This window comes from Triticum aestivum, chromosome 4A (assembly GCF_018294505.1).
Source record: "Triticum aestivum cultivar Chinese Spring chromosome 4A, IWGSC CS RefSeq v2.1, whole genome shotgun sequence".
NCBI classification, from domain to species: domain Eukaryota; kingdom Viridiplantae; phylum Streptophyta; class Magnoliopsida; order Poales; family Poaceae; genus Triticum; species Triticum aestivum.
In genome coordinates, this window is record NC_057803.1 from 583,853,390 (window position 1) to 583,867,712 (window position 14,323).

The 14,323-nt window shown below is 51.4% G+C and overlaps 1 protein-coding gene across 1 annotated transcript; it reads right to left on the reverse strand.

Moving 5' to 3' along the window:
* Nucleotides 1-2,884: 2,884 nt before the first annotated feature.
* LOC123087184 (protein yippee-like) lies at nt 2,885-6,121 on the reverse strand. The gene is made up of 5 exons (XM_044509108.1): nt 5,746-6,121; nt 5,568-5,611; nt 3,468-3,576; nt 3,327-3,382; nt 2,885-3,224 (listed from the first exon to the last, which is right to left on the reverse strand). Exons 1-5 carry the CDS (start codon nt 5,839-5,841, stop codon nt 3,134-3,136), a joined length of 396 nt encoding a protein of 131 aa, XP_044365043.1. The 5' UTR covers nt 5,842-6,121; the 3' UTR covers nt 2,885-3,133.
* Nucleotides 6,122-14,323: the final 8,202 nt, after the last annotated feature.

The following is a 14,323-nucleotide window of genomic DNA, read 5'->3' on the forward strand; positions in this document are numbered from 1 at the left end:
TGGACCAGATCTCCCAAGCGTATGATGGATGCGTCGCCCAACGCTCGATGAGAAGCACTGGATCAAAGCACAAGGCAAACCTTTTTTGTTTCTCTGGCTCGTTGGCGGGGCGGTAGAGTATATTTCACAAAAATACTACGTATCACAATTCAGGCAACCCTCCCTCGAACTATCACTTATCACTTACCGGGCATCTCCAACGGCGACCAGCAAATTTCTTCTGGCATCCATCCGCGGACAGGGAAGAGTTAGTCCACGGACATGGATGCGAGATGCTGCCATCCAACTGTGCCCGTATACGGTTTAAACAATTTTTCAGCAAACCAGATAAAATTCATGCAAACATGACACGATTTCATATAAAAATGTCAGATTTTATACAAACACGGCGCACTTTCATTAGATTTTGAACATTTAGAAGAAAAACGACCCGATCCTAAACCTATCCTGCGGCGGTGGCGCCCGGCGTCCAAGCCCTTCCCGTCCTCCATCCATCGTCTTTATGACCACTAGCGATAAGACCGATGAAGTGAAGCTGCAATCTAAGGCGAGGAAGAGAAGAACGAGACGGACCGGCTCACATGAGACACAAGGCCCTGCCGTCTTCCATGCCCTACTCATCCTCGGAGGAGTCCGTGCCTTGAACGTCGCCGGTGGACATGAGGTCCACGATGGAAATGGTGGCGCCTGCGCTGTCGTCGTCCCACCGGGCCGCCGGACGGTTCGCCAGCGACGCGTCGGAGGCGCAACTGGTGTTGTTCTCCTCCGCGACCTCCTGGAGCTGCGCCTCCGCGGTGGTCGCTTCCTGGTGAGTAACGGCTTGAGCGCGGACGACATCATAGATGGCAAGCTGCTTCGCATCGAAGTTGGGGTTCGTCGCGGCCATGGCCGCCACGGCCTCCTCGCCCGTGCGCTCGCCGTAGATCTGGCCCTCCACCAGCCGGTGATGCTCCAGGAGAAACATGCTACACCGATGTTCCTCCGGCGCCTGCTGGAACGCCGACATAGGCGCCGGTGCAGGCTGCACCTCCGTCGTGGTGGCGTTATAGTGTGCCTGCTCCATGGTGAAGTCGGCGCGGGAGCCAAGGCGCTGTCGTCGGAACCCGTCTCCATCGTGGTGTCGTCTTCGTCGTCGAAGACCTCGGGCGAGCTGGCCGGCAAGCCGGCCTTGATTTGCCTGGCACAACGGCTCTGGTAGGCGGCGACAAGGGTGACCACCACATGCTTCATCTTTACGGAAAGGCTCGCCCATAGAGCTTCGTCGCCTGTAGTCATGGCGGATGCAGTGCAAGAGACGAGGATTGGGAGAGGGCTTGTGTTGTGGCATGGAGTAGCCGGGTGTGGCCGCCTTTAAATAGCGGATTCCGGTGAGGCCAGACTTACGGGTGCTCAATGTGCGGTCGAAGTGTGTTTCTCGGCCGGCGAACCTGCTTAATGACGGCATACGGACGGACAGGGCATTGAACGTGCGTGATAGATATACGTCTCATCCTGCCCAGTAATGTGTCTCTGGCTGAACAGGCGCGGGCACCGGAGACGCGTCACGGGCAGCGCCCTCGGCCGGCGTGCTGCTTCAATTGGCGGATGCAATGAGAGGTCGCTTCCGTCCTGAGCCGTCTTTAATGTGGAGCGGTGCGCTCTACAACGACATGAATGCGGTCGAGGAAGGAAAGGATTTGGTGGGTCAGGATGGTTAGAAGCAGGCGCAGGAGCAATCCGGACTCCCGCAAAACCCCCCACATTTGTCTCCGGTATGTGAGAGAAAACGCGTCCAAGCTATCATGCAAATCGATACAGATCTATGTTAAATGGTTTCCGCTATTCGAACGGACGTGAACGATTTGTGGATCGGCTTTAGAGATGCCTTACAATTTTTGTCGGAGCAAGAACTCAGTGACATAGGACCAGCCGTCCACGAACAATCTCCCGTCACAGTGGTGTAGTCCGCGCGCGTCATCACGCGCTGCCTGGAAACCATCTGTTTTTTTTTATACATCCATTTCTTTAATAAGTATTTTCAGACGGAAGGAGTAATAAAGAGAACTTCCTTTCTAATTTTCATTTAACTGAAACCATCTGTCCTTTTACAGTTTGAGAAATCAAGAAATAGTGTTGCGTCTGATAATGACAGACCTTGTGTTGTTGTTAACATGATTGCTACTCCCTCCGTTCCATATTATCCGTCGCTGATTTAGTACAAAGTTGTACTAAAGCGACAAGTAATATGAAATGAAGGGAGTAGATAATGATTTAACGATTGGGTGATTTTGCAGAAAAAACAGGAAAATCAAGAGTGTTCGAAACGGATAGTAAGTGAAGTCTTCAAAACGGTATATGGTTCTGAAGTGCTGCTGCTTCTTCCCTATAGTACGTCTGTTACAGTACCTCTGCTATAGACTTCATGTGCTGGCGTTTTAGGGAATGTTTTGTTGGCAATGTACTACTCCCTCCGTCCCATAATGTAAGACTTTTTTTGACTTAAAAAAAAAAACGTCTTACATTATGGAATGAAGGAAGTAATGTATAGTTTTTGGTACTTGCTCATGGTTGCAGAGGCAGTGTCTGACTTGTTGCCTGTTATGCCTGTTAAACCTGCGTATTTCCATTTCATGTTGCGATGATCCGGCTTGTGGATGCCCAAAACATGAGTTCTATGTTGCGCTCCAGGTATCCTACTTTTACTCCTGCTTTCTTTTGATAGTTTGTAAAAAGACATGCTGGTTTCAGTTAAATAAAATCGAAGAGGAAGCTTCTTAAAAAAGAGAGACAAGTGCGGCAAAAATAGTGTGGCAAAGTTAAGTCACCCCAACCAAACATGCCCGAAATTCCCTTTTCGAGAAAAAGAATAGAACACACAGTTGAACCGCCTGGTAGATTATATCACTTCAGAAACAGAATTTATTGGCATTCCAGCAACACAACAAACAGCTTTTAGGGGCTACAATGATACATTTGTTCATATACAGAAGGTATTAGGTCTCCCAGACAGCTTGCTGGGAGAATATCACCTAGAATTAACAATTTTACGCCGGGGCGCGCTTTTGAATGGAAGCGAGCCCCCCAGAGTAACTAAGGCCCGACTCCAGGGTTATTTACAGAGATGAACTGCAGGTTTTCGCACGCCGGTCGCGCTTCATAAGTCGTCGGTGTCGCTTCCACCCCCATGATGAGCATCATGTGTCACCCCCCAGTAGTGGCTACCATCAGGGCCCGACACCTTAAACCTGCTCAATCCGCCACAAAGAAAAGGTTCAACTATTAGAAACTCTAGTACCTGAATTCGTTAGTTTCAACACCATCACAAAGATGTTAGTTAAGGTGGTCACCTCTCCAGAATGAACTTTCCTTCCTTGTACCTCTGGCTCTTCTCATGTGCAGCCTCCTAGAGCAGGGGCACCATATAGCTTAGAGGATGGACGGACAGGCAATGCACAGGATATCGCAAAATAACCATCACAAGATCTTACATATTTCCATCCAACAATGGATCCACAACCAACACAGAAGATATCGGAAACGGTATGCAGCCCTGTCATCATCATGCGATCCTCGTTTGTACCAGATGTAACATTGACACTGCCACAGGATACATGAGTTAATCACAAATCTGCTGGAGGATAGCGTTTTGTAAACAGTACAACTCATCTCAGAATACCAGCGTTTTGTTACTGGGCTAAACCGGTGAAGAAAGCACTAAAATGTTAGATCACTGCTTATTAAAGAGCACAGTACCACTTATATTTTAGTGGAATTGCTATTTCCAACCACACTTATTTCTCACTTGACCAAGTTGCACGCTATCAAGTCAATAGTTGCACAGAAAGTCTATATCTGCCAGTTGCACACTTCCAAAGCTGTTACATAGAAAGTCAGAGTTCACAAGATTGCAACTGTGAACTACTCCCTCCGTCCCATAATATAAGAGCGTTTTCGACACTAGTGTAGTATTAAAATTGTTCTTATATATGGGACGGAGGGAGTAGTTGTTTCTCATTTCTCAGTTCATTGAGGGATAGACAGTCCCCACAACGTCTGAAGTTTCAACAATAACCGCCAATTATTATCTATCAGGCTACTACATTGGAGTATTCACAGTGGCAATGGATGGATATGTCAGGTATGTATTTCTTTTCAAAGCCTACAGAGATATGTGTTTTCCTGCCTATGACTAAGCTATCATTTTTGTCTCCTGGTTAGGGATGAGCTTATATCGAAGATCCAAATTGAGGAGAGAGCTGGTGTATCTGATGGAAGATCCTTGATTTGCAGTTTAATGACCCAGATCAGATCTCTCGTTTCAATGGTAACAGGGCACTGCCAATGTATTTTTTGATGTGCTTTGCCAATACATCAATCAGTTAAGGAGACCTGAGGTAACAGAGTTAAGCTCAGGAAAAACCCCTAAATCGGTCAGGAGGTAACAAATGAAAAAAGGCCAGGTAGAGACCCAAGGGGACAACTCGGCACAAGGCACCTAAACTATTATGGGTGATATAATTCTGGTTGAGGTGGCAACCTCTTTGACCCCAATGGCATCTTGTTGGAGCACTCCCCTACTCCTTTCCTACCGAAGCAACCAGCAAGTGTAAATAGCGAACAAGAGTCAAATAATGCAGAAAAACTGTGCATATTTTGCCTCTGCCTTCCATTTTCCACTAGCGAGCCTCAAGTATCAGTATTCAGTGGTAACTAGTAGGTTACATAGTTGATACTTGATTTGTTGATCTAGCAAACAAGATGGAGGCAAAAGTTTAGGTGAGTTGTGACATAGTATCTTTTACTCATCAACAAACTGGCCCTGAAGGTCCATGGACATCTAATCACTGTATTGTTGGATGCTAATAACTTTAGCGATTTGCAGTTGCATGAATCGGGGATCGACTACGAACATATTGAGTGGTTGTGTACGAAGTATCTTTAGCTGCTAGGGATCACACAGGAGATCAAACATATGGAGTGTTGTTCATGCAAGCAAATTACGTTAACGACTGTATCGGAAGTCAATTATATCCAGGATGGAGAATGTTAAGAGTAGAATCAGCATCGGAGCCAGCCTGACTGAACTACTCCTGGAACATCAATGCTTATTTGGCAGGTTCAGAATGTCTAACATAGTACTAGGTATATCAATCGCTCCATGAAAAGAAGATGAGAGGAAATTGCGACCGAAAAGGCTGAAACCACCATTCCTTGTCCCTTGGATTCTTTACCATTTCTTGTCAAGCGAGAAAGAGAGAGATCCCATCCTATGCAACGTCCTACCCGATTTTACTTTCCCCTCGTCCCAAAAGCGGCTGTGGCCTATGAGTAGCAGCGTATGCGTTAGCATCGGCAACACGTTCCAGATTCCTCATTGTTCTTGGCGGTTGTAGGACGGAGCAGGCGAGCCTCCCCGCGTCCGAATCCGTTTTGCAGCAACGCCGAATCACCCAGACGAGACGAGCAACCGCCTGGCAGATTCTCATTGTTTCCCCCACAAATTCCGGTAGACGCGCAGCCCCCGGCCTCAAAATTCAGCAAAGCAGAGGAAGAAATCAAGGGGCAGGGAAGGGGAGGGCGACACTTACACCCTGTTGAAGAGATACGCCTTGCCGTGCTTGGAATGGAAGTTCTGCAAGGAGGAGAAAACACGCCGCTGTCAGTCACATCCGCCATGAGACCCCGCGCAACAAGCAATCAAGAAGGGGATTCGCTCGCGAGAGCCGAGAAGGGGACGGACGAGGGAAGGGACGGGCAGAGGGGCACCTTGGAGATGATGTCGGCGGCGAGGCCGAGGTGGGTGCGGCAGAACTTGCAGCTGTAGGCGTTCCCCTCGAGGTGCATCAGGAAGAGCCGCCCCATCGCCTCCTCCCCCGGCCGGCTCCAACCGCCCGCCCTCGATCCTCCGGCGGCGCGATCGGCACTCCCGTCGCGATCGATCGCGGACCCGCGCCCCCCTGCCTCGGACGGACGGACGGACGGACGGACCCAAGATTAGCGGGAGGAGGGAGGCGTGCTCCGGTTTTGGGAGTGGTGGGCTTGGCGTTGGCGCTCTCGCCGAGGCCGAGGCCGAAGCAGGTAGGTGGCGGGGATGGGGATGGGGGTGGGGAATGGACGGGAAGGGATGAGAAGGAGGAAGAGCGCTGCCGTGCAGTACACCACTGCAGTCAGTGTGCCGTGTGCGTGTGACGCATACGTAGGGGCTACGGCCCGGCCACGTGAGCGGTGCCGCCCAACGACGACGAAGGCCTACGGCTTTGTACTAACTTTTTTTCCTGAAATATCTTTAGATTTTAGGGTTTATTAGAGTAACGACCCATTTCGTCTGCCCATATCCGTTTGGATCAGCACTGACAAAAACACCAGCCCCACGCGCCGACCCATTCTCAAAAGTCGTCCGCGCCGACCCATATCCGGCCCAAAATTGCGGCTGAAATGCGTCGGCGCGGATGCGCCACGCGTCTCCTCGGTGTCTGTCACGGCCCCACTTGACGGCCACCCAACTACCGCTCGTCGTCTAATTTATGACGATCACTGATAGCGGGCCCATTAGTAAGCCAGTGGAAGCGTCCTTTTTTAACCCACTCGCGCGGCGGGGGCCGATCTCATCCACTTCCGTCCACATCTGGCCCCCCACCATCCCCTTCCTGCCTCCTCGTCAGCGACACCCCAAACCCTAGCAGTGGGCCTCTTCAGCAGCAGCTCAAGCAGCGGCAAGGGCAAGTGCACCCCTGGCGCCTCATCCTCCCGTGCTCCGTCCACGCCCCGCTCTTTGACCCGCCTCCGCCACCGCCGCCGCTGCCCATTGTCGAGCTCAAGCCGGATCCGGAGCCGACGCGGAAGCGCTCGCTGTCGGTGTCAAAACCGGCGGATCTCGGGTAGGGGGTCCCAAACTGTGTGTCTAAGATCGATGGTAACAGGAGACAGGGGACACAATGTTTTACCCAGGTTCGGTCCCTCTCTATGGAGGTAATACCCTACGTCATGCTTGATTGATCTTGATGAATATGAGTATTACAAGAGTTGATCTACCACGAGATCGTAATGGCTAAACCCTAGAGGTCTAGCGTGTATGGCTATGATAATGTCTCTCTCTCCCTCCGGACTAAGTCCTCCGGTTTATATAGACACCGAGAGGATCTAGGGTTACACAAGGTCGGTTACAAAGACAGGAATCTACATATTCGGTCGCCAAGCTTGCCTTCCACGTCAAGGAGAGTCCCATCCGGACACGGGTGCAGTCTTCGGTCTTCGTATCTTCACAGCCCATCAGTCCGGCCCATGGATAACAGATCGGACGCCCGAGGACCCCTTAGTTCAGGACTCCCTCAGTAGCCCCTGAACCCGACTTCAGTGACAAGGTATCTGGCGCGTAGGCCTGTCTTCGGCATTGCAAGGCGGGTTCCTTCTTCCGAACTCCAAAATAGTCTTCGGACGTATCGACGTGTCCGGACTTGTAATACACACCACACACAACCGCAGAGAGAATATAATTTCACACAAGTCCAATCTGCTGACAACTTTCCGTAACATGACATCACATCTGTCCGGTCATAATTTTGAACCGTTTTTCGTCTGCCGCTCCATGTTTCGAGACGCGGCTGCCATTGGCACGTCTTGTCAAAGCAGAGATCGTGTCCCCTTATTACGGGATTCTCATCAATACGGGCGTGGATAACCCAACCGTGCCGTTTACATAGCCCTTGGGAGTAGGCGAATTTTAAGGCGAGTGGGGAGGCGTTCAATATTTACTGCCTTTATAAGGAGATAAGAATCCCTTTTCTTCACCCACGCCTTCTCTCTTCCTATGCCCTTCCATTCTTGAGCTCCAGCGCCCAAGTTCTCATCTTCTCTGTATGTCCAGATCCGGAGGTCAAGGCAAGTGGATGGCCTCCTCCATCCAGGAGGAGGACATCGCTGAGCTTCGGGCGGTCGGGTACCTGGCGAAGGGAATTGCCCACCGCCTTCCGGCCCAGGGACAAATCATTCCCATGCAGAAGCCCAACGAGAGGGTAGTATTCACCCTCATTTCCTCCGTGGGTTAGGGTTTCCACTCCACCCCTTCGTTCGTGGGCTAATGTTCTACTACGGGATAGACTTTCATGATCTATCCCGAACTCCCTCCTCAACATCTCGACGTTCATCGTCATGTGTGAGGCCTTTCTCCGCATCCAACCCCACTTCGGGCTATGGCTCAAGGTATTCAATGTGAAGCCGAAGGTGGTGGATGGCCAGCACGCGAAGTGCGGAGGCGCCATGGTGAGCAAGCTGGCCAATGTCTCCTGGCCGAAAGGCACTTTCGTGGAGACTATAAAAGAATGGCAGAAACATTGGTTCTATATCACAGAACCCCGCGGCACCACCTGGGCCGCAACTGCCGAATTCAACTCTGGCGCTCCCATGCGACTCACCTCCTGGGTCGTGAAGGGCCCGAACTGGTGTTCGCCAGACGAGCTGACAGCGCTGCAAACGCGCATTCAAAGCATGGTGGATAAAGATATTAAACTCGTCGATATAATCCAGGTGATGGTACTTCGCCGGATTCCCCCATGCCAAAGCCGAAGCCGCCCTCTATGGGAGTTAAATCCGAGGAAGCACCATACCCTGAAGAGGCTCTTCGAAACCACTCACGAAGATGCCTGGAGGTTGCTTTTTAAGGGCAACGAAACACCGCCGGCCGCAGATTCGGACCGCGGTTATAACATTAATCACCTCGCTAACGAGGTATGTTATTCTTACTGCATCCCTTACTTGCCTGTTTCAAGGATGATGACTAAGCTTTTATCGTGATCGTTTCTTCAGGACTGGATGGAGAGGGCGAAGTGGGTCCAATGTCCGGCTCCGCTGCCTGAAGAACCAGTCATCCCGCGTTTAGCGAAGATGCTAGTGCCGGTGCCCTACAAGGCGCCGGAGAAGAAGGCCACAGGGAAAGCCAAGGGGGTCCAAAGTGGCCCCTGCCGCAAGGGTGCTTCGGACGCAGCGTCCTAAGACAAGACTCAATCCTCCGCCACCGAAGACGACGATGATGATGAGGAGGAAAACAACCCTCCCCCTGATGAGGGGAAGAAAAAGATCGTGGCCTCCACCATTCTGGAGGCGGAGGCGCCCAAGAAGGGGAAAGGCCCACTCGTGGGCATCTCCGCATGGGACGTTGAAAGCAGTCCGGAGCAACGCCCCCGCACTAAGCCGTGGGCCGCATCATAAGTGCTAAGACTTATATCGGCCCGTAAAGTTTCTCCTCCTCATTGCATTGACATGATTGGTTATGTTACTGTAGTCCGGCCCACAACAGCTCCCCGCGATCCTCGTCAGGAGGTTCACTAGATTCCAAGGCGATGGCCAGCGAGTCACCGTGGCCGCTTACTCCCCCAAGGCCAAGGACGATGCGGAGGTGCTGTCCCGAAGGATTGTTCCAGGTGGGGGAGAGGCGCAGGAGGCGCCATAAGGCGAAACCCCCATCGTAGGACACCAGGGGGAATCAATCCCCAAGGAGATTGGTGGGGAGGGCCGTATTCAGTTTGGCCCTCAGCCGGACTCGATTCCGGAGACCGATGCGGCTCCGGAATCCAGCATGCAACCTCCTTCGAAAGAAGGGGGATGCCTATTCCGCTGGTGACCCCTGTCCAACCAGGGGCACCGGATAATCTGCTGGAAGCGCTGCGAGGTGCTTCCCTTGTGGATGAGCACAATGTCCTTATGGGCACGGTAATTGAAAGGGTTCAGTTCGCCAAGAGCGGACTAACCGAAGCCTGCTGCAGCCTGCTGACAGGTTTTGAGGTAAGCGATGCAAAAAAGAGAAAATCCCAATATAGACAGCAGCCCCTGAGACACTGTCCGGTGTTCGGAAAGAAAAAGCCGGACAGAGGATCAATCTCCTTTTGTAGGAAACTAACTAAATTTTTCTGAAATGTAAACACAGGCGTCGCTGTTGGCCGCAGCCTCGCATACTGCCGAAGTTTCCGTACTAAAGTAGAAACTGGCGGAGGCCAAGGAGGAGCTGGGCCAGGTGAAGAGGTAGCTCCAGGAAAAATAAGGTAAGTAATAATCTATTATGTATTCGAAAAAAGGAAAATGATATGCAATGACCGAAATGCCATGATGTGTACAGAGGCGATGACCGAGGTCGAGGCCCTGAAAAAGGCCCTGGTCGAAGCCGAAGGGAAGGCTGTCAAGAAGCAGGCCGCTCGGAAGAAGCTCAAGGCCCGGGTTAACGAGGTCCAACAGGAGCTCGAAGACGCGGTGAAGAAGTGCGAGGCCTTGGAGCGTGATGCTTCAGTTCAAGAGATCGAACTCGCCAAGGCTCGTCAGAATGCGGAGGCAGCCCGGAATGAGGCCTAGGGCGCCCTCCAGGAGATCCTGGAGGCCAGGAAGATCGCGGCGGGTTAGGCATTCAATATGCAAAGTAAGAATGTGAAGATGAAATATCGTTTACTAACCCGGATTAGGAGTTCTCCAAGGGCTTTTACTGATCTGCCATGTAGTGTGGCTGACGCCGCAGAGTTCTTCTGAGCCGAAGAAGAGAGCTCCACACAGAAGCTATTCTGGTCGCAATATCTTGCGCCAGAGCATCTGGTATCCTTCAGCGATTAGCTAAAACAGTTGGTCGAGCTGCATAGGGTGGCTGAACTGGCCATGAAGGATTTAATAATCCGGTTGTGGCCAGCTGAAGCTATACTCGACAGTTACTTCGGCCTCGTGAAGCGACTAGTGGATGCCTATCCTCGACTGGACGTCGTCAAGCGGTCCGTCTGCATCGAGGGCGCATGTCTGGCCTTATCCTATTGCAAGGTCTGGTGGGCGAAGCTTGACGCTATCAAATTAGCGACCGAGGGGCCGCTGGAGGGCAAAGAGCACCCCACACCCGAGCGATACTTCGACGATGTCTTGGAGGGGGCCCGCATTTTTGCGGATCATTGTGCGAAAGACACTATCTTTGAATGAGTGTATTCGAGCTCCCTCTACCTTGTATGATAAAACAAAGTGATTGTGCAATATAATGCTTGATATGTTTTTAAATTTTTTACTTCTTGTGCGGCCGTGTTGTATGAAAACTGAGGGTTAACCAGTCGTCCGTTTCTACCCCCATATAGGTAGTACGGGGGTGTTTGGGATGGAATCTAAACAATCTTGGTCCAATTAGATAGTTCTTGAAGGAGTTATTTAGCGTAACGAACCAGGCAACCAGACTATGCGTATGTAACGCCCTCACTTAGCCATAGGAATTCGACAATAAAAACATGGGCGCAGCCCCTAGTATCCGAACTAGAGTGCTATAAGCGTCTGATTGGGAAGTACCAATCCTTCGCGTAATGCGGAAGAAATCTCCAATGATTTGTAACCTCTGAACAGATGACCGTCTCTCGCCGCATCATGACAGTCAGTTTTCGGCTTTCTCTACTGAGGTGTTCCTTTGGATAAACCAAGGCACAATCACAGTAGTTCTCCCTTTACTACCTTAGCCGATATAGCGGAACGTAAGGTAGCAAGCACAGGAGCCGGGCAACCCAACTATTGACCAAACACATGATTCGGAGCCAATGCATATAATGCTAAATTCGGGGTGCCGAACTATACTTATAAAAAGTGTTCGAACTTTTGTTGCCATAATGTGGGGTGCTATGAAGCCCTGGCCAACATCAAACGTGCCAAAGTGTACGGGTGCTACCTGATAGGGTTAACCACAGGGGAGTTGAAAAAGAGAGAGAAAAAAAAGAAAATGTACATAGGTAAAAAGTTGGGGTCCTAAAGCTCCAGCCGCAAACTGTTCTCATTGTAATTTAATTAGTACGTCAAGGCGCATTGATACAGATAGTGCGATAAGCAACAGGCTATTTAACATGCTGAAACCAAGGGAGAGCTGCATGTGGGTCCTGAAAAATAGGTAGAGTTATCGTTAACGGAATCACCTAAAAAGTCCCCATATGTATGCGTTTCTCGCTGTCTTGGTGTGTTTATCCTTCAAGATGACCGATGACCAGACCACCAGATGGGGCCTATGGGATTGAGACCTGCAAAGGAAACAAGTAAAGGTGAAAGCATGTGTGTATTCGATGTCGGTTGAGCCGTACTATGGACCACAAGCTAGCTATGCCTCCGTCGATGCCCATGGGATTTTGAGTGCGTAGTTATGTATGCGCGACATGAATGCCGCCACTTTATCAGGACTAAGACGGAGGCCGGATTGCTAGTCGAGCTCCTGACAAGCCGAGCCGTCCTGCTGTAGAGTAGTTCAGACCCTCTTACCGGTGTTCCATCCGAATTAATGTTCTGCTTGAGAAGGCCGCTTTGTACTTCTGCTGCTAAGGCAGCTGTGTGCTCTTCTGTACGGAGGGAGCGTTCCGTATTTCCCTTGACCGTTATGATGCTGCGTGGACTGGGCATCTTGAGCTTGAGACAAGCATAGTGTGGTACTGCGTTCAATCGAGCAAACGCAGTTCGTCCGAGCAGTGCATGATAGCCGTGCGGAAGGGGACGATATCGAAGATTAACTCCTCGCTTCGGAAGTTGTCCGGAGATCCGAAGACAACCTCTAGTGTGATTGAGCCCATACAGCGGGCCTCTACACATGGTATTACTCCTTTGAAGGTAGTCCTGGTGGGCTTGACCCGTGATGGGTTAATGCCCATTTTTCGCGATGTATTCTGATAGAGCAGATTGAGGCTGCTACCTCCGTCCATAAGGACGCGAGTCAGGTGGAACCCATCAATTATTGGGTCTAGGACCAGTGCGTCTGAGCCACCGTGAAGGATACTGGTCGGATGATCCCGGCGATCAAAAGTGATCGGGCATGATGACCATGGATTAAATTTTGGGGCGACTAGCTCTATCGCGTAGACGTCCCTGAGCGCACGCTTGCGCTCCCTCTTGGGGATGTGGGTAGCGTATATCATGTTCACCGTTTGGACCCGAGGGGGAAACTTCTTCTGTCCCCCTGTGTTCGGTTGCCGGGGCTCTTCGTCATCGTCCTCCCTTTGCGATCCCTTTTCCCTGTTCTCGGCGTTTAATTTGCCAGCCTGTTTAAAAACCCAGCAATCTCTATTTGTATGATTGGGTGGTTTGTCCGGGGTGCCATGAATCTGGCACGAACGATCAAGTATGCGGTCCAAGCTAGATGGGCCTCAATTGTTCTTTTGGAACGGCTTCTTCCGCTGACCAGACTTAGCGCCACTGAATCCGGCATTGACCGCCGTATCCTCGGTGTTGCACTGTTGTTTCAACACTTGTATCTGTTGCGTCGAGACTTTTCTTTGTTATTTTTAACTTCAGGGGTACCGGCATCGCTTGCATTGTTTTTGCTACAGGCCAACCAACTGTCCTCGCCCGCACAAAAGCGGGTCATAAGTGCCGCGAGGGCCGCCATGGATTTTGGCTTTTCTTGGCCGAGGTGGCGAGCAAGCCATTCGTCGCGGATGCTGTGTTTGAAGGCTGCTAGGGCTTCGGCATCCGGACAATCGATGATTTGGTTATTTTTAGTTAAGAACCTAGTCCAGAATGTTGGGGAACGTAGCATAAATTCAAAATTTTCCTACGTGTCACCAAGATCTATCTATGGAGTCATCTAGCAACAAGGGAGGAGTGGATCTACATACCCTTGTAGATCGCGCGCGGAAGCGTTCAAGAGAACGGGGTTGATGGAGTCGTACTCGTCGTGATCCAAATCACCGATGATCCTAGCGCCGAACAGACGGCACCTCCGCGTTCAACACACGTACGGAGCAGCGACGTCTCCTCCTTCTTGATCCAGCAAGGGGGAAGGAGAGGTTGATGGAGATCCAGCAACACGACGGCGTGGTGGTGGAAGTAGCGGGATTCCAACAGGGCTTCGCCAAGCACTGCGGGAGGAGGGAGGTGTGTCATGGGAGGGAGAGGGAGGCGCCAGGGCTTGGGTTTTTGTTGCCCTCCCTTCCCCCCCACTATATATAGGGCCAAGGGAGAGCGGGACGGCGCAGCCTTGCCCCTTCCTCCAAGGAAGGGTGCGACCAAGGGGGGGAGGAGTCCATCCTCCCCAAGGCACCTCGGAGGTGCCTTCCCCCTTTAGGACTCTCCCCTCCTCTTGTCCCTTTGGCGCATGGGCCTCTAGGGGCTGGTGCCCTTGGCCCATGTAGGCCAAGGCGCACCCCCTACAGCCCATGTGGCCCCCGGGGCAGGTGGCCCCACCCGGTGGACCCCCGGGACCCTTCCGGTGGTCCCGGTACAATACCGGTGACCCCGAAACTTGTCCCGATGGCCGAAATAGCACTTCCTATATATAATTCTTTACCTCCGGACCATTCCGGAACTCCTCGTGACGTCCGGGATCTCATCCGGGACTCCGAACAACTTTCGGGTTACCGCATACTAATAT

What these genes read in the sequence shown, in the direction of transcription:
- LOC123087184 (XM_044509108.1), bottom strand. Translation starts at nt 5,841, where the DNA reads ATGGGGCGGCTCTTCCTGATGCACCTCGAGGGGAACGCCTACAGCTGC. An exon ending in CCGCCGACATCATCTCCAAG is followed by an intron (nt 5,612 to 5,745) that starts GTGCCCCTCTGC and finishes TCCTCCTTGCAG; the next exon opens with AACTTCCATTCCAAGCACGG. An exon ending in GGAAAGTTCATTCTGGAGAG is followed by an intron (nt 3,225 to 3,326) that starts GTGACCACCTTA and finishes CGGATTGAGCAG; the next exon opens with GTTTAAGGTGTCGGGCCCTG.